This window comes from Nelumbo lutea, chromosome 3 (assembly GCF_056320005.1).
Source record: "Nelumbo lutea isolate HS-2025 chromosome 3, American lotus-T2T, whole genome shotgun sequence".
Lineage (NCBI taxonomy): Eukaryota > Viridiplantae > Streptophyta > Magnoliopsida > Proteales > Nelumbonaceae > Nelumbo > Nelumbo lutea.
Window position 1 is genome coordinate 676,572 of NC_142686.1, and position 27,632 is coordinate 704,203.

Genomic DNA, 27,632 nt, shown 5'->3' on the forward strand with positions numbered 1-27,632 from the left:
TATGCTGAAAACACAAATAAATCCTAAAAAATATATTAATAACAATAGTTACAAATTTTACATGATTGTAAATAAGTTATTTAAAAGCAAAAAAAAATTATAATTTAATGGTCTATATAAAATTCGAGATATCGAGATACTTAGTAATTATTGACAAATGATGGAATAACTAAAACGTGAAAAAAAAACTAAAATGTATATATACATTAGTTTTAAAATAATTAATATAATTTACCTTAATATTTATTAATACATAAATTTTAATAACTAATTCTAACATTTATTGATAAGCATATACTAAGAAAATGAGAAAATTTACCTAAAAAAAAAATGCATAAACCTATAGCAAGCAAGTGGGTGTGGCTTGGTGGTGAACCTCTAATTCTAAAGCCTAATAGGTAGGGTTCAAATCTTGCTATTGTTAATTTGTAGTTTTATACTAACAAACAAATTTAATGAAAAAGATGGTTATTAATTAACTAAATTATTGAGAAGAGAATTCCAATTAGGTGCTAAATTGAAATTCTGACTTATACTGGAAAGACGTGTCAAGTATTTTAGGTGTAGTGTAACTTTGGTGCCCGAACTTTAAAATGCGATTTTTCCCTTGTCAAAATACCCCACTAAACTTTCTGTATTTTCTTTTCTTGCCATTTTCTCTTAAAACCTAAATGACCCAAAAATATCTTGCCGAAAAAGAAAAAGAAATCTAATTTTCTGTAGTGAGAAATCTCCGACAGTGAGAAATTTGTTTTTGTCACCGATAACCGTTGCCCAAAAAAAGAAAAATCTCCACCAGTGAGAACCAACTTCTGTGTTTTTTTGGCAACAGAGTGCCTCTAGATCGAGACAAACACAGCTGCCCTCAATTTCCTTTTGGAACTTGAGAAACAACTCCCACGGGGGTTATTATAGGCCTATAAACAAACTGCATTTAGTGACTTTGTGACTGTTAATTTTTCAGGGAGCAACCTTTCTGATGATGAGTTCACCATCAAAAGTTCTATGCTGTTCTAAAGCATCTGAATTATTCATTGCCACACCTGTTCGTTCCCTATAATGGCACCTTTGACTCCATGGTTCAGCAAATTGAGATCCATGTGAGAAAACCGTTGATATCCATTTCTTACCATAAAAACCAGTCTTCTACAATCTCTGCATTCCAATTTACCATTTCTTACTATAAATCAAGACCTTCGACGCAGTAGTTGCTGATACAGCCCATTGTGGCCAATCGTTGTAAATATGGAGATTTCTCACAGCCCTATGTCAATCTGGGTGTTCAGATGGTTGTTTTTACAACTTGGTTGTTCATGAAGCCATTCATGGCGCTCATGTGGGTTTAACAATGGACTTGTTGTTTGGTTGATAGAACCGAAGCACCACCCTGATTTCAATGGCTCTGTGTTGAACCAGTTTGGATTTTGGAACACTAGTTGAACTCTCCTTCACAACATTATTCTCATTCTATGGTAAGGAAAAGTGATATTGTTCTCAAGTCTTTTTGTCTTGATACTGTCCTCGCTTCAGATTGAACGAAGGAATGAAAGATAGTATAAGGTTCAGAGAAACACACTAGCTCTGAAATTTACTTTTCAAGAACACTCACACCAGGGAAGGTACAAAATCCTCTAATCTCCTCAATTTCTTCTTTTCTCCCTGTTATTTTTTCTTCCATGTTCTTTTTCTTTTTAATTGATGATCTGAGATATGTGAATGGTGTTTCAAAAAAAAATCCAAGATACTCTGCCAGAAAAATACGAAATCGTCACAGATAATGAACTAATCCTCCACCTATTTCTGATTTGGGTTAGTTTATCTTTGATTTCTGCTTTGTTTCTCATGAGAATTTTGATTTGTGTTGTCAGACTTTCGTTTTCAGAGGAAATAAATGAACCCAACTTGTGCAACTCTTTCTTTCTTCCCTTGATCTAGAATTCTTTCCTGAAAATTCATCATGGCCGGACGAGGAAAGTCTCTTGTAGTTGGAGCGTCGAAGAAGGCAGAACCGAGAAGCAGCTAGGCTGGTCTAAAATTTTCGGTTGGTAGGATCACTAGGTTTCCGAAAGCCTGCAAGTACATGGAGAGAATTGGTGTTGGTGCTCCTATGTATCTCGCTCCTGTTCTAGAATATCTTGCAGCCGAGGCTCGTTTTTTCCAACACGATTCCCTCCCTCTAGTTTTCACCGTAATTTTGTTTAAAGGATTGAATAAATACACCAATTGGCTAGAAACGCAACAATGGATAATAAGAAGACAAGGAGGCATATTCAGTCGGTGGTAAGAAACGATGAAGAACTTAACAACTTGTTGGGTGTCGTTAAGATTGCAAGCGGTGGAGTTAGCAAGTTCCTCGTCCGATCCCTTTTCCTCTATTCAGATTCTTGGTTTCTTGCTTTTCTCGATTTGTATTTTAGCGTAATCATTGGTATCCATGGCATTTTGGTCGAGATATCTTCTCACCGTTCAAAAGGGTAATTTAGAAATTTAAAAAAATAAAATATCTGAATAAAATTTATTTTTGAAAATAACTTACAAACGGCTAACAGGAGGGGTCTTTGTCGCAAACTAAAGTATAGGGGGCTCTTTATCATTGACCCATAGTACGGGTGGTATTTCAAATTTACCCTTTTTTATAAAAACAAAAGGTGCTTCACAGGCAGGAGTAGCAGTCATAGTTATTTTCGGGCCTTTAAAACTAGTGTAATGCGGCCCACGTTGAACCAGTTGTTCATTGAGACAATTAGGTCTGACTTTTGACCCACTTAGATTAGATTATACTAATCAAGAGTGCTCCCCCTATCCTCTTCTCGCCTATAATGGGCGAGTTTCTCTCTCGCCATTGTGTGAGATTTTATCATTTCCCCTTCTTAGTTTCTTTCTTGTTTTTTATTTTTATTTTTATTTTTTATTTTTATTTTTTATTTTTATTTTTTTTGGGGGGGGGAGTCTGAAATTACAGCCCTATAAACCACATCCTGCCTGTGGATTGATGCCAAATCCACAGACAGGATTCATTCCACCCCTAGGGTGGAGTTAAGATTTCTAGGGGTAGACTAAACAGTTAAAACCTCTCTTTTTTGTTTTTCCTACTCTTCTTTGGCATCTCTCCTTTGATTGAGATGATGGCGTAGGACTATTATTCGATCCTTTGTATCTTTCATTTGGTTTAGAGGGTGGAACAAGACTATTATTTGACTCCTAGTGCTTTTGTTAACCGAAATCCTACTACTTTGCATATTGGATTCAATAGGGGATTGGAATGAAAAGGGCTATGAATATAGTGTTGAGGTTTCAACTTAGATCGGGCATTAAGGGGCTTAGTGTTGATACCTTTCTCATCTGATTTGATTTTTGTGCCGCATGTACCCGTTTTGGTCATGGGATACCCTCTATAGGGTTTGGTAGTGCCGCTAGATTTTTTTAATGCCATCCTGCCATCTCATTTTATCTTGGTACTCGCCTAAGAATTCATATATGCTTGTGGGGCTTCATGATGTGGATTTCAGTGCCAGAGTTCATGGTTTTTCTGGCAAACCAATGCATTCAGTTGTCTCGTTTGTTGGCAGCGTGGTTGAGGGCGAATTTTCCAGATCCAAAATGGACGTTATGGGATTCACCATACAAAATGTGGAAGTGGCATCCATTTTGGACGGTCAACTGTTTCAATATGAGTGCCTTTAAAGGATTGTTTTGTGCTCCCCTATACTATGCCTTATGTTTGGGTGTGGAAGCTTTGTAGTGGGATGACTTGATGATTGATTGGGGTGTTTTGTTATGGATGTTTTATAGCAAACTTAAAGGGGTTTTATTTGTATATTTCATACGTTGTCTCGTGGAGAAACCCTTGGCCTCCCCTAAAACTATGCCATTTCTGTTATTATCTTTATATTGCCAAGGTTGGGATGGTTTTGGCAATCCTACTCCTTTTAATCTTGATTTATGGGGATTGGTAGGGAGGCTTTCTCATTTCAACTTTCTCTGTTAGAGGCAGAGAAAGTTGGCGTTCTCCAGTTGTTGACGTCGTGCGCAAAGGGTTGTTTATGAGTTTTCTCTCCCGATGCTCAATATCTGTTTCTTTAACATTTTGTTTTCTACTTAGTGATGGGTTTTTCTTATTGTTTACTAGTCACTTTGTACTGATGACTTATTTGTTGTTTGTTACTTCATGATTGTATTACGAGCATTTGTTTGAATGGAATTTGCTTTATTAGGCTTCAAAAAAAAATGTGGCTCACATTTTTTAGAGATCACTTTGGCTGTTTGGAGAAAACTAGTCCTACCCACAACAATTCTGCCCACACCTACTCACGTAATATCACAGTTATCCAGTCACAGATGGACAATATTTCATCATCTTATATGTTATTATGCACCGGAGATGTTCTCAATGCACGGAAGTAGTATTTGTGGGTAAGCGTGGGTAAAGTTTTTGTGGATAGGATATTAAAAGTCATAAAGAACAGCCAAAGTTTTAGGAGCCTCTAACACGTTACACCTTAACTAAATCAGATCCTCATTTGTCTTTTTAACTAAAAAATTATTGAGTGTAAATATTACTTTACACACTCATTATGAGATGTCATTCACATTAGGCTTTCAAAATAGCCAAAATTTTTTACATTTTAGTGAGCACTATGCTGTATAGAAGGCACCTATGGAAATGTGCTAAAATAGGCTAATGATGAAAATGGTGGGAACCATGTCTTTGAATTCTCTCTCTCTCTCTCTCATTATTGTTAGACTATTATTTGTTTACAGGTTGGTTGGGCCTACACCCATCTTGGTATTAGGCCAAACATGGCTTGAAATTTATGGGCTTGATGGGACCAAGACCTAGGTCAGACTAAAATGATCACCCCTAATAAATTGCTTTTGGCTTATTAGATTAATGAGGATAATCAAAGGAACTAATGGTGGATTAATGACGAGGGGTAAAAGTCTTAAAGACTTAAATTTGTTTGGCTAGTTGAGTTGTTTTATTCAAAAATAAAAATAAAAAACCACAAAATAGATAAATGGCAATGAGAAAAGGAGACCCATGCTACATGACATGGATTAAGGTATGTTTGGATCCAACCAATCTGATAACACATATGTTAGTTCCGATCCAACATGAGGATTCGATCAGATCTCACAGATGGTGATTCAAATCCGAATCCACCAAGGAAATTGAATATTCAAATCTAATTCAATCTAAATAAGTTGAGGTTAAACAATAAAACATAAAACAACAAAAATAAAAAATATTAAATCGTAATACTATTAAAATGCTTTATTAACTATTATAAGATAATCTATTTTAATTTTTACTAAGTTTTATTAATAATTATTATTTTTAAGTGGAAGTTTATTAGATTTTAAATTAAACTCAACCTATTTATATTATTTGATTTATTAATATTTAGATCCTTTGGTTCACGAACATGATCAAAGTTGGATCACCTATTCTTGATATCAATTTGGTTTAATTGGAAATCGGAATCGGATTTCGATTGCTGTTGTTTAATTTTCTTATATTTTATTAATACATGAGCCAATATGTTTGGGTTGGAATCGATCTAATTAAAACAAATTTTGAAAGATTGAATGGTCTAAACATTGAATTGGATTGGTAGAAATGAGTAAGAGTATTCATTGCTTTGGATTATACAGGGCTGGCAAACCAGTTGCAACCGGAGCCGACCCAACATGAAATGTTGAGAACCTAGACTTGAAAGGGTATGTAATTTTTTTGACCTGAAATTGAACTGATCGATTCTCGAGACAATGTCAAACCCAAGTATAATAAAATAAAATAAAAATATTTATGTTTAATATATATTACATTATATATTATAGATTATATGTATAGTATATGCACATATATTTATTTATAATTTATTTATTTAATATATATATATATATATATATATATAGGACCGGGTCTGAATCAGTTTAGGACTAGGTGGACTGGTTCCGAATTGATAGTAACCGAAACCCTATATCAGGAGTCGAAACAAGGATCGACCCGATCGATTCAGGTCCATCAGGTCGGGTCCAACCCATTGGCAGCCCTGGGTTAGACCTTATCCATTTATACCGAACAGATTGGATTGGACCAAACCCATTTCAATTGACACCATGTACTCAATTGTTGGCGTGGCATTGAAAAACGCTTGCATCTTTGAGCAGCCACCAACGAAAATAAAAACTATGAAAAATGGCATACCAAGGCTGCATTGCTTTCTAAAAAACAATTCTCAGAAAATGGCATTGGTTGCAAGCATGGCATAGATTATCTATATATCTATATTCTATATCTATACTATATACTTAAAGGGAGACGGCCATGATGTGAGGCGACTTGGCACCGATGTGAAGGGTCTCTTGTATGCTGATGATGTAGGCACCTGTGTGTCAATGATGATAGGCAACTGCTTAGACCGGAACACACCTATGCGTTATGGGCAACGGGATAGTTCATTCAGCTTGGGCAAGGGACTGGCATGGTAAAGGGTCATACTTGAGCTAGGCCCGCATGCCAAGTATCCCTTGAGTGTCGGTCCATGCACTGTCCCCATAAATAGGAGTGTCAAGATTAAGCACCCAAGGAGGTCGACCACCCCTCCTCAAAGAGTACGTTAAGCTTTTGATAGTTTGCCTAAAAATAACATCAATTCTCCCAAAAATCTTATAGGCGAAAATGACAATGGTATCCCTTAACGTAAGCCTATCAAGTATAAGCAAAACTAAGCATGTATCAAACCATGACACTAGGGTGATGTAACAGACCTTCTTCAACTAAGGTTTATAACTCATCATCTTGTTGTGGAAGAAATCAATGGCTATGAGATCCACAAGTTCCATGTATATCAAAACTCCAAGACACAGAGAACCCAGGAGCCCTTCAATTATTAAGGCTTTAGGGCTGCTATCATCGTAACCAGTCATGTAGAATATCATCAACCCCAAAACTATTCCCGTTGGAGTTGTCACTGAAAACATGAAGCTCATGTAAGCCGTCGTTCCCATGCTGAAGCCCGCCTGTCCATCATCATCATCATAAAAAACAATTAATTCATCAAGCAAAATCATTGTTTCAGTCCTCATATTTTTGAATATCATGATTCATTCTACCAATTTTCAACATGCTAGACTTGCAGACACAGTGCAACCATGGGAGAGATAAAAATAAAACGTGTAATGCACTCCATGCTATCCCTTAAGTATGCACATCTAATCAAATGAGTAATAGAAGTATACATAACACCCAAATTACTCATCAAAGCACACCAAAAGGTTAATACAACAAGCTAGAACCAAGTTTTGTGGTTGCCTGATATGGAACTAGAGGGGCAACAAAAGCATATCGATCATCCATCCATTAAAAGAATTCTTTTATTTTTCCATATGGGATTTTCTCCCAGGTCTGCCGGCACCGATCCTATCATCTGGCTGTGGTAGTACCTAGGTTAAGAAGAACAGGTCAAAGGTAGTTGTTTTCTATTTGACATATGCTTGGCCAAAAAACAATCGTCTTTACTAGTTAGTATATTTACTTAGGGGAGAGACTTTGCAGATAAATGAAGAAAAGAACTAGAGATGATTATTTAAACAAAACTAACGGGATTAGATGAATATTAAGAGGTGTCCATGGAATAGGTACAGTAAAATTTCGGGAAACAATTATAAAGTACCCATGTGGGAGGGGGCTAAGCATACCTCTGGCCGGGTATACTATTCCCTCTCTCTCTCTCTCTGTGATGGACACCTAACTCAGTACAAGGTGGAGGTATTTTGTTGGGGTGAATCAATTCCAATATGACGACAGAAATGAAAGGACATTTTGTATGAGGTTGCTGTAAAGGCCCACTTTAGGATCATCAGAAATTTTTGTCAATGCTCGGGGATGTCCCAATTCCCCTATCCATCCCAGGTAAACAATGGACCGGTTAAATAGTTATTGGGCTCTATGTGTTTGGGTCTGCTCGTTTGCTTTGAAGTTTAACATCTAAAAGTGCAATAATTACATTAAAGGGGGCGTTCTTTTTTCGGATTTTGAGAGGAGGAAAGTTGGTAAATGGGATTTTGGTTCCCATTGACCAAGAATCCCATGTTCTTTTTTCAGATTTATGTGGAGACCAAGGAAAGTTTATTTCCCTGGGTATCTCCTAAGTGGGTAAATTAACTTTTCCACCTATGGGGAAAATTGCCAACATTTGAAAGGGACAAAAATGCCCTTTTTAATAATGAATTTTTATGGTTAAAATGGTCATTGCCTTATTTACATGAAAAATAAAAGAACATGGGTAATTGCACTTACCCGGTAAGTGTTTCCTAAGAAAAACTTACCTAGGTAACTACATTTAATCGGGTAAATAGCTTACTGAAAAGCAAACGGGCTAAGAGGTATATTGATATTGGTGAAGTTTTCTTTTCTCTGAACTCAAAATGTAGAGAATATTGTTTTGAATTCTGAAAATTATCAAATATCTATTTTGGTCTCATATATGAGAGTTTTTGTTTGTCTTTTTGAGAGTATTATTAGAAAAGAAAAAGTTGTATAATTACGTTTAAAGAAATAAGAGATAAGAGGAAACGAACAATCATTTTTCTCTTAAAATTAAAAGATTCCTCTTAATAAATAAAAGTTAAGAGAAAATAAACAAGATGTAAGAAAAACAAATTACTAAAAAGATGCAAAAAATAAATGGGCTTACAAAAAATGCTGACGGAATGAGAAGAGGGAAGAGGATAATTAATATGGTTGAACCGTGAAACCATATTAGACAAACAAGTTTTGTCATCCTGAATTGGCCGATAATTAATAACCATCTGTGCTTTTAGTTTTTTTTTTTTTTTTTAATTGTAAAAAAATGTTTACACATTTAACATGTTGCATGGTCTTATTATTGAGCCATCTCTCCAGCTTATTGGTATTTTAAACTTTAAAGGGCTCTCTCTTGTATCCATTCTTTAACCAGTATGAATAAATTGAGTTATTTATCTCCAAAATGAGATAGCACAGAATTAGTGTAAATTGTTGAAGTTCGATTTTTAATTGAAAATTATATTAACTTTTTCCTTGATTTTTAATCTCCCAACTATTCAATAAAGAATTATTCATAATTGTTTCCTTGCCTTTTCTGCTATTTGATCCGAAATTCCGAACTACCGCCGGAGGCTCCGAGGCTCTCAAATCAAGTTATCAACAGCACTGCAATCAGCCAATCACACACAACAGCGGTGCTTGCTTGCCTTTGTGTCTTTAGGAAAGTAGACGCAGCACCTGCAGCAGCTATGTCTCGCGACGCGCGTACACCCTTGCTGTTGCGTGTCTCCTTCCTCGTCTTCGTCTTGGTGCTCTACAGTGCTGCTGCAATACTGGGTTCTCTAGCATTAGCTCCAGAGCACTCACCACTTTCTGTTGCGCCGGAAGCTGCAGACCAATGGTAACTCTCTTTGTCTCTGTTTTTCTCTCAGGGGTGCCATAAAACAAGGTTGTGCTCCTTCCATAAAAGAAAGAAAAAAAAACAAGGCTGTGCAACAACCCTTCAAATTCCCACTTCATTTTCTTACCAATCACCTCTCCCCTTCCACTCCCCACCCTAATTTGCTTTTCATTTCCTTTTTCAATTACCTTCTCAATCGCATGAAATCACGCCCGTGGCTTGTTTGTATAGGTGGGTCTGTATAAGAAAATGTGGGAAATAGTGTATCGGAAAATTCGAGTTAATTTTCATACTCTAGTTTCCAGGTAACATAGTTTTTCGGAAGCTTGAAGTCAAGAATAGCCTAATAAGGAATTATAGACGTTTATAGCTTGATAGTGATGAGATCTTAGAATGTGCAAATTAATCCCTCTTTTTTTTTTTTTTTTATGGATGCCATTTCATATTCTCCTTTGATCAGGACAGCAGGGAGTCTGGTTCTAACTAACAACACCAAATGCAGAGAATACTTAAGTGAAGATGCAAGAATTCTCAAAGTTGCGTTGAAGTTCTTCGATGCCCACTTCTTCAATGATACAGAGGTAACTTTACAATGAAGATGGCCCGCCAAAAACTCTATTATTAATGTGATCATTCTTCTTGAAGTTGTAGGTTAAGCTCAACTTGTCACAGAAACCGTGTTTTGCCTTTTCCGTTAGGTGGAGGAGATGGCCAAGGGTGCAAGGAATATCAATATCCCTATCTTCAGAGCTAATCGGAAGTTAGTTGCTTCTGTTAACGGAGGGTTGCAAGATCCATCTGTTTCGGTTTTCAATCCCGAGTGGAATGGTAGAGAAACATCTCATGAGATCAGACGGTTCAGTTATCCTTATCTTTCTGACGTACGTAGGCCAGATACAGAAGATATTGCTTTCATGAGTGTAAGTCTTTTTGCTACCATTTAAGTATGGAGTGTTGCGTATTTTAATTTTTCTTTTCCCCCTACATTTCATTTATTGGTTGTATCAGGTTCTTGAGCTTGGACATCTTATTAGGACAAAGCAAATTACATCTCAGGAGCTTACTGGGATTTTCCTAAAGAGATTAAAGAGGTAAAGGTGTTGTTTTAAGCTCTCATTTGAAGACTTGTTATTCTCACTCCCTCCGTGGATGATGCATTGGATAATTCTTTTAGGTATGATCATGCTCTTGAAGTTGTGGTTTCTTACACAGAAGATTTGGCATACAGCCAGGCAAAAGAAGCTGATGATTTACTTGATAAAGGAGTGTATTTGGGTAAGTCCCCAATCCATTAGATGCTCACTTCAATCTTGTATGAATTCTTTGTTGTTCTCTTAAAGGGTAAAAAGTGAATGAACCGCGTAGAGGTTTGTGATAAACAGCAAACTATACGAGTTTTCTCTCAGATCTATTTATGCAAACGTCAAAATCTGTGGCACATTTATAACTTAATTGAGCCATTTTGAGTGAGTGAATGACAAGACATGCCGCAATTTTGTTCTCAAAAGAAGAAGGTTTATCTCTATTGTGCAAGTGCAATTGTGACATATGAAGCAAAAAAGGTAAAAAAGGAAGAAAGAAAAAAAGTGCCATTGTGGTATAGTACATGCAGGTTTCTCCAGGACATGTAGATATAATCCATAAGCCTCACTTATGGCATAACCTAGCCCCATAAGCAATATGATTGGAAGTTAATTATGCATTTAAATTAATTGCTTCTAGATAGGGGCAAAGCGGTACAGAGTGTTAGGTTCCATTTGTCCAAAGATCTGTCATGTTATTACTTTCTGTGCTATCAAAAAGTTTTGTTCATTTAAGTTTCTAATAGTGGTTAAATGTTCAAGGTCCTCTCCATGGGATTCCATATGGGTTGAAAGACATCATTTCAGTGCCCAAATATAAGACGACGTGGGGTTCAATGACATTTAAGAATCAAGTCCTTGACGTGGAAGCTTGGGTCTACAAGAGGTACTCCTTTAAAAGCTGGAAACTACACTAAGAAAGCATATTTATCACTGATTGCCTTTTCTGGCTCTTGAAATTTCCCCCAAGCAGACTAAGATCTGCAGGAGCTGTTCTTATTGCAAAGCTTGTTTCTGGATCACTTGCATATGATGATATCTGGTTTGGGGGAAGGAGACGGAACCCATGGAATATTGAAGAATTCTCCACTGGTTCATCAGCTGGGCCTGCCGCCAGCACTTCAGCAGGTTTTTCTTCAGTTCCTTTGTATGCACATTTTTAATATGGTTCCAGTTTCTTCTTAACTATTTTCCCCAAGACTATGCTTGAATTCTCAGAAGAGTTCAAGCCTCAACATACCTTATCTTCATAGCAAGGGCACTCTATTCCTTAGAAATTTGGGTGCTGACCACATTTAGAGTAGACCCAGTTTTTGAATTATTGATATGGTATTACCACTCATTTTATACATTCCGGCCAATTAATTGGGGTGCCATTACTAATGTCTTTGAACCTTATTAGCATCTTATTTCTTCATCGAATGAATCGTAATGGCACAGACATGGTCGTCCTATATCCAATTACCATGGTGCTAATCACCTTGTTCTCTATAATCTAATATTTCTGGTTCTGCAATAGAATATTTGTCACCATTTTTATGTCTAGGTTCTTAAAGAATAAACCTTTCTAGAAGAGTGTTGTTCTTGCTAATGATTTTCTCTTTATTTCTTTTTCAGGTCTTGTTCCTTTTGCAATTGGTTCAGAAACGGCAGGTTCTATTACCTACCCTTCTGCTTGTTGTGGAGTGACATCATTGCGTCCAACTTTTGGTATTATTGGTCGAAGTGGTGTTATGAGCATCTCTGAGAGCTTGGTAGCTCAGTGACGTTTTGGTTTTAAATGTCCTTGGTTTATTGGCTTTACTGGAAAGCAACCCTTGAATCTCTTCTGTTTGACAGGATAAGCTTGGCCCTTTCTGCAGAAACGCTGCAGATTGTGGAGTTATTCTGGATTTCATTCGAGGGAAGGATCCAGATGACATCTCCTCTAGGGATATCTTTCTTGAGGACCCCTTTTCAGTAGACATCACCAAATTAACTGTTGGATATCTTGAGGATGCTGACATGGAGGTCAAAAAACTCTCTTTTAGTTTACATGATTGTTATCTTTATGAACTATTATAATTTGGAGTACAGGAGTAGTTAAGAGACTGCCCTTGGATTTGGGAGTTAGGCTAAAATTTCTCCGGTGTTCAACTTTGGAATTTCTCATGATTCTTGATTATTTTCACTACCAGGCTGTTCATGTTCTTGCATCAAAGGGTGTTAATATGGTTCCTTTCAAGCTGAATTACACAGTGAATTCTGTTCAAGGCATCTTAAATTTAACAATGGATGTAGATATGTTATCTCACTTCGATGAGTGGCAGCGTTCCAAACAAGATGCTGTTTATGAAGCACAAGATCAGTGGCCCGTAGAACTGCGACGTGCACGCCTGGTACCAGCAGTTGATTACGTGCAGGTTTGTCATCTATCCGTATTAATCTTTAGATGGAAAATTCAGAATAGCAATGTTCTAATTTTTTAAATTTATTGGTCAACCCAAAAATAATCTGTATTTATTTATATCCAACATTTGCAGAGAAGGAAACAAGTAATAACAGAAGAAGTTAACATTTCCAGATCATAGTCCTTTTATTAACATTGATAGCATTACCATAAAATGTAAAGTAAGCTATATAAACCACTCATGCTTCCTTCTTACCGAAAAACACAATGCATTGTTTTATATGAACTTATCTGTCAATTTGGGACAAAAATATGTGGACTAGAGGTTTAATACTGAATAGTATTTAAGACTAGCCATGGTGCAGCTTGGATATTAACAAAATGGTAGACTAGTAATATAGAAAAGAATTAAGAGTCTAATTACTATTGCTATTTTCAGAAGCTAAATTTCTGAATTATCCACAGGCACAAAGAGCATGAGGAAAGTTGATTCAGGAAATTCGTGAGAGCTTTACCGTTGATGCATTCATTGGTAATGCGACTGATTGGGAGAAAGTTTGCATGGGAAATCTTGTCGGCATGCCCATCATGGTTATTCCAACAGGATTAAAGAGTATCATGAATCCTCCTCCAAGTGGAACTCGACGTCGAACCACCATCTCAACTGGCATTTATGCTCCCCCCAATCATGATCACATTGTAAGTTTCTGTTCACAAAGGAACATTTGTGATATTATTTCCTTGTAGCTAGCGCCAATATTGGGTAATGGCTCTTCCTCACATTCCCGAAGGCTCAGTTTGGGAAGAGTGCAAATACAAATATGTTGAGTGCAAAACCATGTATATGGTATATCTGAACCTTTTATTTTTTTGATAAGTATATATCTAAACCTTTTATTTGCACTCTATATGTTTGCATTTGTACTCTTCCTGAACTGAACCTAAGGCTGTGTTTGGTTGCAATGCAAATAAATTTGTATTGATGCAAAACTATGGCAGTGCAAATGATTTGAATGTAAATTCTGACATATTTTTATTCCAAACTTTAGCCTATTTTGTTTGATTGCAATACAAATGAAGTAAATTAAGACATAAAGCAAGATAAAATAAAATCCAAAACAAAATTAAACGAGAATTTGTATTCTTTTCATATGCATTCTCATGCATTTATACTAGTGCAAATAAAATTGCACTGCAACCAAACACAGCCTAAGGCTCAGTTTGGAAGGAGTGCAAATACAAATATGTACAGTGCAAAACCTTATATTTTGTATTATTTTATATGTTTTTGTACTGTACATATTTGTATTTGCACTCTTCCCAAATACATATATGTATTTGTTATTTTATATCAGTTTGGAAGGAGTACAAATACAAATATGTAGAGTGCAAAACCTTGTATTTTGTATTAATTTTTATATATTTGTACTGTACATATTTGTATTTGTACTCCTTCCAAATTGAGTTTGGAAAGAGTGCAAATACAAATATTTCAGTGCAAAAACTTATATATGATATTACCAAACATTTTTTTAAACAGAAAGCAGCTTCATTGATTATATATAAAACTGAACATGAGACACGATAGGAGGGCTGTATTCTACATGCATTTGCCCTTTACATGCTAGATACGCAAAAGTGTGGACCGCTTGATTACTGTTTCTATGTACATGACAAAAGTTTAGACATTCAAAAAAGAGAAAGTTGCTTGAGTTTTGCTCTGTGTAGAAGCTTGGTCCAGTAAGTAGTAGTTAGATTGTACAACAAAAAAATTACTAGTTGCTGGGAGTCAGAACAAACATTGAGTCATTTGATATTGCATTGAGAAGCTGCTTCCAGACCATCAATCAGTGCTTGAATCTCAGAGTCATAGCTGTTGACGGCTCAGCAAGGTCTGCCTTTAGCTTTAAGAGGACCTGTTGAGTTGGATGATGAAAGCGCATCCTGCAAGCCCTGAAGAAGGATCATAAGAGCCATCAATATAAACAGTTAAATCTGTATATGTGTTGATGTGGCGTTGATCATGATGGTGGACTCTTCCACATGTTGACCTGTAGGTAGATATGACTGAGTCTTTTTTATTATTTCCAAGGGGTAACTTCGAATGCCCTGGAAGATTGTTTTGTTACGTGCTTCCCAGATAAGGTAGAGGATGATGCAGATCTTACCCAATGATTGGTTGATTTCTTCTGTGGGTAGAGCAGTGGTTAATTTTTTTATGCATTGGTTTAAGATCTGGTGGGGGGCATAGTACGAGACTTGCTCGTATTATTTCAGATTGTGAGAGTAGAAAAGCTTCTGATAGCTGTTTTGATGTAAACTTTATGAAAAGAAGAAGAAAGAAGAAAGAAGAGAAAAGTTTCTGCTAGAAAAGAAAAGAAGAAGAAATAGAAGAGAATGAGAGGAAGCCAAAAAGAATTAGGTCTGACCGCCCCCTTCCTTTTAATTATATACTCATAAAAAGAATGTACAAGTACAAGTATGCCCTTAGTAGGTCGGCTACTTGTAAGAAGCTAAAAAGAACCACTTAACTAAACATAAACTAATGGGCCTAAGGCCCGATAACTACCTAACTGAGTTATGTAAATAAAGAATAAATAAAGTCGGCCCAATAAGAGAACATCAGCCCAATAACTCAACGCTACCCCTCAAGTTGGGAATAAATGTCATACATTCCCAACTTGTGTAGATCATACTCTAGCTTGTTTCTTGCAACACCTTTTGTAAGAACATCAGCAAGCTGCAAATCAGGTGCAACATATGCCAAGCAAACTTCCCCTAAAGTCACCCTTTCTCTTATAAAATGTCTGTCCACTTTAGTGTGCTTTGTCTTATCGTGCTAAACTGGGTTGTGGGCAATGTTAATTGCTGTTTGATTGTCATAGTATAGTATCATAGATTCTTTTGCCTCAATCCCAATCTCTCCTAATAAGGAGCGGATCCAAAGGAGCCCTGAAACACCATGTGCCATGGCTTTGTATTCAGCTTCTGCACTTGATCTGGCCACAATTGCCTGTTTCTTACTCTTCCATGAAACTAAATCACCTCCAACAAGAGTGCATACTCCTGATGTAGATCTCTTGTCATCTAAACACCCTGCCCAATCAGCATCTGTGTAAGCCTCTAGCTTCAACTGCCCATGGTTAGCAAACAATATGCCTCTACTCGGGTGTCCCTTCAAATAAGAAAGTATCCCGTAAATGGCCTCCCAATGTTGAACTCGTGGGGCATGCATGTATTGACTCACCACACTCACTACATAAGAGATGTCTGGTTGTGTCATACATAAGTATTTGCAACCGCCCCACTAATCTCTGATATATCCCAACATCCTTCACTAGTTCACCTTCTAAAGCATTTATCCTGTGGTTCTGATCAATAGGTGTACTAGCTGCCTTTGCCCCAAGTTTCCTTGTCTCCCATAGTAGACCCAAAACATACTTCCTCTATGAGATGAAGATTCCATGCTTTGATCTTGCCACCTCAATGCCTAAAGAGTACCTCAGCTCCCCAAGATCCTTAATGTCAAGCTCTGTGCAGATTTTCCTTTAAGGAATCACTTACTCAGATCATTTCCTGTAACTACAATGTCATCTACATACACCATCAAAACTGACACCAGCGATCACCTCTTTACAAACAAAGTATATCTAATTAAGTTTGAGTATAGCCAAAAACAACCAAGGCTCTTTTAAACCTGTCAAATCAAGTTCTGGATGATTGTTTCAAACCATATAGAGGCTTCTTCAACCTGCATACCTTTTCCTTTTCCACATCATCATAGAAATCAGTTGGAAGATCCATATACACTTCTTCTTGTAAGTCTCCATTTAGAAAATCATTTTTCATATCAAGTTGGAAGAGTGGCCAAGAGTATGTAGCTGCTAGTGAGAGAAGAATCCGGACTGAGCTCATCTTTGCCACTGGTGCAAAAGTTTCTAAGTAATCTATGCCATAAGTTTGAGTATACCCTTTTGCAACCAGCCTTGCCTTATACCTTTCTATACTCCCATCCACCTTGTATTTCACTGTATAAACCCATCTGCATCCAACTGTCTCTTTGCTTTCTGGTAGATCCACAATCTCCCATATTTGATTTTTAATCAAAATTTTCATTTCCTCCTGCATAGATGTCTTCCACTTAGGTTTGGAGAGAGCTTCACTAACACCCTTGGGTATAGACACGGAGTTGAGGGAGGAAAGGAAGGCCCGGTAGGAAGGAGATAGTCCACTATAAGAGAGATAGTGTGAGATGCAATGGGCAGTACACTTTTGTTTTCCCTTTTCTGAGTGCAATAGGAAGGTCAAGGTCATTTGCAATGGGGTTAGTAGTATCAATAGGAACTAAACCATTAGGGGAAGCAAGGGGCATACCTGGATCAGTGTCAGTCGAACTTGGAGTCTCCGAGAAGTCGATAGGAAGTGATGTGGATTCTTTTGCTGTGGAATCAACCTCCCTATGCAGTCGAAGAGATGAAGACACTATTGTGTAAAACACTGAGAAACAAGATGCAAGGGAGGTGGTAAAGTAGATGAAACAAGAGGGTCGGACATTGGAGTGGACAAAGGGGTTGGAACTAGAAGTGGTATAGATTGCTCACTTCTCCAAAAACTCCCACTGAGAAGAATCCCCCAGGAAGAAAGGTGTGAACTTAAAAAAGGTGACATCCATAGTAACATACCGACCCCTAGAGACTAGGTCATAGCAACTAGTAGTGTTCATGGGTCGGGTTGGGTCGGTTTCTTGGGATTTTCCCAACCGACCCGACCTGGTCGGGTTAGCTAAGGTGGGAACCGAAATCGACCCACTGACAGGCCAAACCGACTTGGTCGGTTTGAGTCGGTTTGGGTCGGTTTGGGTTCTGCTCTTGTACAAAGCCAAATAAAATCTGAATTAGTTGATAATTTGATATTCAAGAGTCCAAGATAAATCTAAATTTAATTCAGGTAAAGAATAAAATCAATAAATTATTCATGTAAAAACAAGTGTCAATAATGGGCCTTCTAGAGTAAAAAACTAGGTAAATCTAGGAAGGTAAATCAATAAAATAAAAATTTAGAAACCTTCTAAATTCTAATCTAGGTAAAAAACTAAAAAAGGACATTTAATTGAATTCTAATTGTAATTGCCTAATGGGCCTTCTAGAGTTCTAGTTCTAGTAAAAGTCTAAAAATAGAAAACTATTAGGAATTAGGAAACTACTCAAACTAGGAAGTAGGAATTACCAAACTAGTAGAATACTAGTTCGGTTTGGGTCGGGTTGGTTTTGGTTTTCACGCAAGAAAACCGAAACCGACCTGAGATTTCGGTTTATGTATGTGCCCAACCCAAAACCGACCGGTACGGACGAAAACCCGGCTGACTCGGGTTGGGTCGGTCCAGGTTGGTCGGTTTGGTCGGGTTGGGCATTCTTATGAACAGCCCTAATAGCAACAATACCCCTTCTGGTTTCCTACATACCTAAGGAAGACACTTTTTTGCCTTAGGGTCAAGTTTTGAGCAGTGAGGACCAAGAACATGGACAAAGCATACACAACCAAACACCCTTAGAGGAATATGGAACATCTCCCCCTCAGGAAAAAGAAGGCTGAATGGGGTGCTATATCCAAGAATACAAGAAGACACCTGATTAATCAAGAAAACCACTGTAAGATTTGCATCATCCCCAAAACCGAACCGAAATAGTAGAGGTCATCATCATGCTTCTTGCAACTTCCACAATGTGTCTGTTCTTCCATTCTGCTACACCATTCTGTTGTGGAGTATATGAACAACTGTTTTGATGGATTACTCCATGCTCTGATAGGTATGATGCTAGTATTTTTTTTTTCAAAATAGCATTGTCTGACCTAAACACTTTCACTCGTACCCCAAATTGCGTTAGCACCATCTGATGAAACTGTCAAACCAAAGATGACACCTCATCATGGGATCTCATCAATTATAGCCAAGAATATCGAGAATAATCATCTACCAACAGAAGAAAATACCGATAACCACCCATAGAGGGAATATGATATTGCCCCCCCACATCAGTATGAACAATATCAAAAGCAAAAGAACATCTTTTATTACTAGCTTTAAAGGAATGTCTACAATATTTTCCAAGTTGACAGCCTTCACACTCTAAACTGGACAAATTAACAGACTCAAACAACTTCGGAAACAAGAAATGCAAAGAAGTAAAAGACATGCCCTAACCGATTATGCCAAAGCATAATCTGACCCACTGACTCTGACTCAATGCCGTTGTTGACATGATGACTTTGATGACTAGGAAGCGCATCAAGAAGGTAAATTCCATTCACCTCATGACCACTCCCAATCATCCTCTTTGATTCCAGATCCTGTAAAACACAATGACCAGGGGAGAAAATTACTGAACAATTCAAATTCTTTGTCAAACTACCAACAAGTAAAAGGTTAGTACTCAGTCTAGGAACATGGAGGAAAGAGGGTAGGGAAATGGTATCGGTTATCTTGATAGACCATTTCCTTGCAATGGGAACATGTGATCCATCAGTTGTGGAAACTCTATCTTTGCCAGAGCAGAGGTGGTATGAGGAGAAAATGGTGGAAATGTTGGTCATATGCTTTTAGGCTCTTGAATCTATAACCCAAGGGGGTCCCTCCTTACCTATAGTGGAAACATAGTTTGTAGTGGCATGTGAACTACCTGTATGTGCAAACTAAGTAGAATGGCCACCTCCTGATCCACCTGTACCTTGTTGTCCACCTGATAATGGGTTAGGGCTGATTGTATCTCTCTGATTTAGTAACTACCCATATTTCTCCAGTTCGTCCCTCACTACAACAACTGCAACAGACTCTAGGGAAGTTGTAGCACGTGGTCCTTATAAGTCACCAGTTACTGCCATATTCACATTTCCCTTCTTGTTTCTAAGTCGACTCAACACAAGGTGAGGGTGAAGCTTCTAGCAGGTATCTCTGGTATGTTTAGGCTACTTACAGTAGTTACAGATCAGATCCTTCTTATCTTCCTTCCTGAGTTCATTTCCACCCCTATCTCCACTCTGCTTCGGTTTACTGTGCTAACCATAGTAGAATGCTCAATGCCTAGGTTCCTCTTCATCACATTCCTCCTATTCTCCTCTCCTGATACAAAGGCATGTGCCTAAGAGAGAGTTACATTGTCTTTGGAAAGAATATGCTGCTATGCAATGTCATACTTGGGGTTAAGTCTAGCTAGAAACTCAAAAACCCTGTTCTTCCCTAACAATTTCTGGTAAGTTGTTGCATCCTTGCTACTTTCCCAAACCACAGTCTCCAAATGATCTATCTCCTGCCATAAGGTTTTGAGGGCTGAAAAATAAATAGCATCAGACTTATCTCCCTGTCTGGTAGCAATTACCTGGTTCCTCAATTGGCAGGCTCTAGCAACATTCTCATTCTATGAATAGGTTTCTGCAACTCCATCCCAAATTTCCTTAGTTGTGTTAGCCCATAAAAAGTTTTTACTTATATGGGGCAACATGGAATTGCACAGCCAAGTCATTACCATATGGTTCTCCTGTACCCATCAGGAGTAGTTAGTTTTGGATTTCTCTTCCTCACCTATGACACACCCCAATTTCCCATGGGCACCAATAGCCATCTTTGCAGATTGTGACCACTCTAAGTAGTTTGTACCATCTAACTTAACTGTAGTGATGGTCCTAGCCTCGAAAAAGTCTTTCAACACTTCTCCCCCTTGTCCCATCTCACCTCCAGGTTTGTTTTCAACTTCGTATCCCTCCATAACTCTCAAAAAAGGGTTAGGAAATCACTTTGAGATGAAAAAATAGGTATTTATCTCCTTCAGACACCTTAAACACCCTTCTAGTACCCTAGAATCTCCCTCCTCCAAAGATTCCTTTTTCGGTGGGAGCAGAAGAAAAAGAAGAGGTTGCCGCTCCCTCTAGAGGCCTCTAAACAAGGTGGGACTTGAACTGCCCCCTTCAGAAAACTTCAAGAAACCCTAAAAAGATAGGGCGCCACTTTCTAGGTAAAAAATGAAGAGTCCTACTAAAACAGGACTCTCTCCCCTTTCTCTAGTTCTTCCTGATTTTGGTGAAAAATCCTACATCAGCTACAAGGGATTGCAACACCACAAAAAAAAATCCCAAAACTGGGCTTACCTGAGGTCTTCGATCAGCCCTTCATCTCACCATGCAGTCGGCCGATCTAGGGCTGCATGATGAAGCAGCTCAAGAAGTCTTTAACACCGCTCTGATACCAAGTAGAAAAGCTTATGATAGCTATTTTGATATAAACTTTATGAAAAGAAGAAAGAAGAAAGAAGAGAAAAGTTTCTGCTAGAAAAGAAAAGAAGAAGAAATAGAAGAGAATGAGGGGAAGCCAAAAAGAATTAGGTCTGGCCGCCCCCTTCCTTTTAATTATATACTTATAAAAAGAATGTACAAGTACAAGTATGCCCTTAGTAGGTCGGCTACTTGTAAGAAGCTAAAAGAACCACTTAACATAAACGAATGGGCCTAAGGCCCAATAACTACCTAACTGAATTATGTAAATAAAAATTAAATAAAGTCAGCCCAATAAGAGAACATCGGCCCAATAACTCAACAGTGAGGCACACCATATTGCTCTTGAAAAGGAGCAGGTAAAGAATAGGTGATTTAAATCTTCGGGCTGTTGGTTGCAAAAGGCACAACCTAAGTCTTGCTCAATTAACCATTTTTTGCATTTGTCTTTTGTGAGGACTCCACCCCATAGGAATTTCCATGTGAAAACAATACACCAAAAAGGGATTTTGAGTTTCCATAAAGTTGACCATTGGAAGAAAGGGGAGGAGGAGGGCTGATCTAACTGTGTAAACTCCACTATTATTGTTTTTCCATATTAAAATGTTTGCCTCTAGCCCTGGGTTTGGGTGCAAGGTACTGATTTTTTGAATGAAATCCAAGGTGAATAATTCTTGTAATTTCTGGTAATCCCATTGTTGGCTAGCTGTTAGCAAATCGACAACTTTAAGAGATGAGTTGGTGGAGAGCTGTTGTGGGTTTGAGCTCCCAAATTGATGGAGGGGGATCCATGGATCATCAAAAACTGAGATTGTAGCGCCATCTTTGATTAGCCATATAGCATTACTTCAAGGTTGGCAAGAGCTTGTGAGCTTGTCTCCACCATAAGGAATTACAACTTCCTTTTCTAGCTGAGAAGATACTGCAAGAGGAGAAATATTTCTCCTTTATGATTTTACTCCATAAAGAGTGTGGATGGGAAGCTAGGCGCCATATCTTTTTATCGAAAAGAGCCTTGTTCATTGGGTTCCATTTTTAGATACCAAGACCTCCCAAATTTTTGGGTGTACAAAACTTGCTCCGGGCTGTTATGTATTTTGTGTTTTTACCCCCGTCTGCTTGCCACCAGTAGGCCTGAGCTTATTTGTCCATCTGATTGTGAATTTTGTTGGAGAAAGTAGTGGTCATCATGGAGTAGATTGGCATGGCTTGGATGATAGACTTGACTAGAGTAGTTCTTCCAACATGAGATAATAATTTGGAGCTCCATGCTGAAATTTTTTGGGTAATGCCAATGATTTAAAAGGCGCGCCTAGGTGCACAAGTGAGGCACATTTTAGGGTAGGCGCCTCACTCAGGTCCTAGACACAACACTTTCAAAAGGTGCATGCCTGGTGCGCCTTGGCCCAGATGTCCGAGAACCCCCTATTTGCTAATGTTTTTTATTCATTCATCTTAATAAAACATCTTCTTAAAAGGCAATTAAAATTATAAAATCATTATGTTTTGTGTGAGAATTAAGAATTTAAGACCCAAACATGGACTTGTTTGGGCTTGCCTTGAGGGGCGTGGCACAAAGGTGATTTGTAGAATCAGGAATGTAATATGTTTTACATCACATTAGCTACTTGAAGTAATGCAATTGAGGAAAAAAGAGATTGTGGGCTTTACATGCTTGAAAATGTTTTATATGTTTGATTTTATTTTTAAATTTTCATTTGAATATGCTTTACATGTTATGCTTATGTATTTTAATTTTAGATAATAGGTTTTTTAAACCATTAATTTTAAAACTTAAGTTTGTATTTCTTATTAATATTATGTTTAATATTTTTATTTTTTTTGCATTTTTTTGAATTTTTTGGCATTTTTAGACTTTTTTTTTATTTTTTAGCATTTTTTTTTTATTTTTGTGCCTAGCTTTAAAAAGGTGTGTGCCTCGCCTTGCGCCTCTCACCTCAGGCCCAAATTGGCCCTCGCGCCTTACGCTTTTAAAACATTGGATAATGTGCTTGTAAAGATCTTTTGGACTTAACTGGTCTCTCATGCGAAAATGGATTCTGGAGCCTAAGTATTTTGTATTGAGCAGAGAATTTTTGAGTCTTAGAGCATGGGAGATCATTTTCTGGTGGTGTCTAGGGACATTTTTACTGAACATCACACAAGATTTGGCATAGTTGATTTGCTGACCGGAAAGGTTCTCAAATGTATTGAGGATTTCCAATAGAGATCTTATTTGGGGCATGTCTGCTTTCTTGAAGATAATGCAGTCATCTGTGAACATCAAATGTGTGATAGGGGTGCCATTCCTACAGATCTTCACACCTTCAAGTGATCCTTGATTTGAAGCATGGTTTTGCATGCTAGTGAGAACTTCCATCCCTATGAATAGGTATGGTGATATGGGGTCTCCTTGTCTAAGGCCTCTACCGGCCGTTGAAGTATTCTAATATTTCACCACCTAGTTTGATGGAAAGGCTTGGGGAAGAAATGCATTGATGAATCAGCTAGCACCATTTTGATGGAAACCCCATGTTTTGGAGTGTATCTTGTAGGGAGTTCTATCCTATTCTATCAAAAGCTTTTGGCATGTCCAATTTTAGAGCAATATATCCCTTTCCTCTCTTTTGGATGTTCATTTCGTGAATAATTTCTCTTACTAACAAAATGTTATCCGTGATTTGTCTTGTTTTCAAGAAGCCGGATTGGTAGGGGGAGATTATATCTTGAAGGATGAGTTGCAGCCTTGAGACTGGCCATTTAGAGATGATTCTGTAAATGACGTTACAGAGGCTGATGGGTCTGAAGTCTGAAGGGGTGCTTGCAGTTGAATGCTTAGGGATGAAATTATGAAAACAAGATTAGTGTTGTTAATGCCCCGAGATAAGCATTCTGAGTAGAAAAAATGAGAGACCATCTGGAAGATGCTTGGCCCTACTATGCTCCAAAACTTTGATAAAAGAAGGTTGTATATCCTTCCGGGCTCAGCGCATGGGTTCATTTGGTGGACAACCTGATGTATTTCCTCCGGGGTTGGGGATTGGAGTAAAGAGTTTATTTGATCTTCATTAAGTTGGGGGAGGTGGATGCTTTGTAGGGCACCTGCGTTATAAGTTGCTGAGGTTCATTCTTTGTGTTCTTTTTGTTGGCCATGTGATGAAAGAATTTTGTATTCTTGTCACCATCCTTGAGCCATAACTCTCGGGATTTGAGCCTCCATAACTCTTCTTTGGACAGCCAGTAAGAGTATTGCCTTCGAAGGTTATCAAGTTGATCAGATGGGGAATTAGGAGAGTCTGACATTTGAATTTGGTTAGTGGAGGCTGAGAGGCGGTTTAAATGATGCCAAAAGTGTTTCTGTTCCACTGTTTTAACTCTCTTACATGAAGATAATTCGACTTTTATTTGATGATATGGTGAGCCTTGAACTGAGGCATTCCAAGAATTGAATATAATCTCTTTGCAGTCCGGATGGTCTGTCCAAAAAGGCATGAAATGGAACTGGGATTTTCTCCTCGCCTGGCATGGCTGTGTGGCTAACTGGATTGGTCCATGATCTGAATGAATTTTGGGGAGGTGATAAACAATAGACTCTGGGAAGATTTGGAACCAATCAGTTGTGGCGAAAACTCTATTCCAATCTCTCTAGAATTTTTGAAGTTCCAGATTGACCGTTGGTCCAAGTGTAGCCTGGGCCCACATAATCCATGTCTGTTAGGTGGAAGTATCGGATAAAGTCTGCCATGTGTTTGGACAGCTTTGGTTGTTTCTGGCGAAAATTCCGTTGGTCTTGACTCAGTAGGTCATTCAAGTGACCCGTTAAAATCCAGGGAAGTTGGATTGGTTGGATGACGGTTTTGATGTGAGCCCACATTGCTTTTCTTTGGTTTCTCTGGGGATGACCTTAAAAGAAAAGTATGTGCCATGGTTGTTGTGGGGGGTTGCTGTTTACTTGAAGTAGAATGAAGTGATGACTCGTTTGAAGGACTTGTAAAGAGACTTGGCTAGTCCAACAACAAAGAAGACCCCCTGGGTGACCCGCTGCTAGGGGTGATCATTTCAGTCCGGTCCGGCCTGGCCCGCACAAGTCTGTCCCTGAAATTCCGGGCTTGAGCCTGGGTTTTGTGTTTAGGCCTGGTCTGGGCCGGGCCCACATCAGGCTCGTAAATTTTAGGGCCGGGTTTGGGCTTAATACTTCAAGCCTGGCCCGCATATATTTAAACTTACATATTTTGTGTATAATGTATATATGTATACATGTTATTTTACATTAGATTATATATTTTATATATATATAAATATTATAATATGACATGTATAATTTATATTATATGTAATATTTTATATTATATAATATATAAAATAAGTTTATATGCATGTTATGCTATTTAATATAAAATATTATAGATATGTAATGTTTTATATATAAAAGTCATTGGCCCAAAATCAGGCTCAGTCCGGCCTGGGCTTGTGTAGACCTGGGTTGGGGCTTATGTTTCAGGCCTGGAACCTTGGACTGGGTCAGGCCTGGGCCTAAGCTATAACCCTTATCATAATTACCAAGCCCGGCTAGGCCCATGATCACCCGTACCCGCTGCACTGTGAACTTGGTGGTTGAAATTGAGGTGTTTAGCTAAGTCAACAGATTTAGTAGAGGAGAGTTGGGTTTCGCAGAGGAAAAGAATATTTGGTCGTTTTTTGTTGCAAAGGTGCTGTAAGTGTTGGACTTTCTTGGATCTGTTTGCTCCTCTGATGTTCCATCAGATGATCATGGATGTAAGAAATGCATGTGACAGTGTAAAGAGAGTTATAACAAAAGATAAAGATGCAAGAATGGAAAGTACCTGATCTGTAAAAGGCTTCTGGAACTGCTCAATTGGGAACCAAGCCTGATGATTAGTGGGATGTGTCCACGTGGGGTTCACCTGGCCCATGTGGTCCACCATTTGTTTTGGGTTGTCCAATGGTGCCAGGTTTTTTTTAGATGGGAACATTCAGGATGGCCATGTGTTCATATTGTGCAGCTTCCAATTCCAATTCAGGCATATGCTTCGTAGTTCCACGTGGAGGTTGAGATACATGCGGCTCCACTTTCTCCATGATATTGTTAACTATGAAGACGTTTCTTTTTAGGGCGTCTTCTAGTAAAATTTTAAAAATAGGTTAATTTTTAAAAAATAATATTAAATAAAGCGTGTCAAATATGTAAAGCGCAAAATCTACTCAAGGTTATAAATATCAATACGTTATTGGACAGTATTGGTTTTTTTTTTTTCATAACCAATTAGGGGGGGTTTGGCTTTTCCACCCCTTGAACTGATCAAAACCTCGACACACTCTCTGTAGGGATGTATTGGGTGCTTCCCATACAATGTGTATCGATCGATACTGTAAACCTTGTTTGTACTCCTTCCAAACTGAACTTAAACATTTGTATTTGCACTCTTCCTGAACTGAGCCTAAATAAAAGGCCCTTTGACCCTTGCAGGGTTGGGTTGGGTATCGATCTAAAATTAATAGAAGTGAAGTGATGAGACAATAACATTTGATAATGAATACTAAATTGGCCGAAATTGACAGACTCGATGGATATTTCTTCCCTTTTCTCTTCTGATGTAGAAATTATAAAGAATTTAGTTGATGAATTTCAAAGGAGGTTCAAAATATAAAGATGGACATTACAAACTAAAGCTGGCAAAGTGGCAATGGCATCTTCCCAGTTCCAAGCGTATAAGTACTTTGTGTCATATCCGTTATGCAGTATCCACTCCTCCTAACTAAAAGTCATTCCCAACTCTATTAGACTTTTAGAAGTACCACTTCTCCGGTCCGTGTAAGTTGGGCTCTACAATAAACAAACTTTTTATACGTTAAGCAGAAGCTCCCCTTGACGGTTCTCTTCTTTCTTGTTCTTCTTGTTTTGCACTTTTACCTCCTCCCCCGAAATGAAGACTAACTGATGGTGCTTTCATTTATGCAGGTTCTTGCATTAGCCATGGCATACCAATCTGTAACTGACCACCATAAACAGCGCCCACCAATTGATGATCTCGGGCCAGATGATTTTATCCCTTATCCTCGTCAATGATGGCAGTTTGGTTTAACAGATAATAATTTGGTGAGAAGGAAATAATTTAAGAAAATTTCACAACTTTGTACGAAACGCAGCCTCAAGGTTTTAACATTAAGAAAGAAATATGCCTCAATATATCTTTGTACTCTTTTCAAAACAAAATGTTTCAGTACTGTACAACAGCCAAGTCTTGTTAGATTCTTGCAAAGGTGAGGTGCTTAAGTGCCATTTATTTTCCCGCTGGTTGTGAAACAAAGTGGTGTTTTATTGAACTACTTCAAAGAGAATAACATTAACGTCACGATTTGAGCAGAAATGGGATGGGGGTCCGACCAACCAACCAACTTATCAAAGCCCGTCTGTCCATTGAGTATGGCAGTTGCCCACTCATC

At 38.0% G+C, this 27,632-nt stretch overlaps 1 protein-coding gene and 1 long non-coding RNA gene across 4 annotated transcripts; both read left to right on the top strand.

Annotated features, from left to right (window-relative positions):
* The first annotated feature begins 885 nt into the window (after positions 1–885).
* Positions 886–2,528, top strand: LOC148862260 (uncharacterized). Its single transcript, XR_016110341.1, has 2 exons — positions 886–1,619; positions 1,869–2,528. It is a non-coding gene; the product is annotated as an uncharacterized LOC148862260 (long non-coding RNA).
* A 6,425-nt stretch (positions 2,529–8,953) lies between these two features.
* LOC148862261 (Amidase family protein) lies at positions 8,954–27,478 on the top strand. 3 transcript variants are annotated; one of them, XM_088981273.1, is made up of 12 exons: positions 8,954–9,434; positions 9,900–10,015; positions 10,133–10,354; positions 10,443–10,525; positions 10,609–10,709; positions 11,279–11,402; positions 11,490–11,644; positions 12,134–12,270; positions 12,356–12,526; positions 12,694–12,918; positions 13,371–13,604; positions 27,148–27,478. In XM_088981273.1, exons 3-11 carry the CDS (start codon positions 10,142–10,144, stop codon positions 13,383–13,385), a joined length of 1,224 nt encoding a protein of 407 aa, XP_088837399.1. In that variant the 5' UTR covers positions 8,954–9,434; positions 9,900–10,015; positions 10,133–10,141; the 3' UTR covers positions 13,386–13,604; positions 27,148–27,478. The 3 variants fall into 3 exon arrangements, with proteins under 3 accessions (XP_088837399.1, XP_088837397.1, XP_088837398.1); XM_088981271.1 differs by having other exon boundaries at positions 8,986–9,434; positions 9,895–10,015; XM_088981272.1 differs by having other exon boundaries at positions 9,007–9,434; positions 9,937–10,015.
* The last annotated feature ends 154 nt before the right edge of the window (positions 27,479–27,632 follow it).

Bases quoted from the DNA above. Each gene is read 5' to 3' on its own strand.
- LOC148862261 (XM_088981271.1), top strand. From the start codon at position 9,283: ATGTCTCGCGACGCGCGTACACCCTTGCTGTTGCGTGTCTCCTTCCTC. The intron at 10,526-10,608 runs GTAAAGGTGTTG...TAATTCTTTTAG, and splicing joins TTCCTAAAGAGATTAAAGAG to GTATGATCATGCTCTTGAAG. The intron at 12,271-12,355 runs GTAGCTCAGTGA...TCTGTTTGACAG, and splicing joins TGAGCATCTCTGAGAGCTTG to GATAAGCTTGGCCCTTTCTG.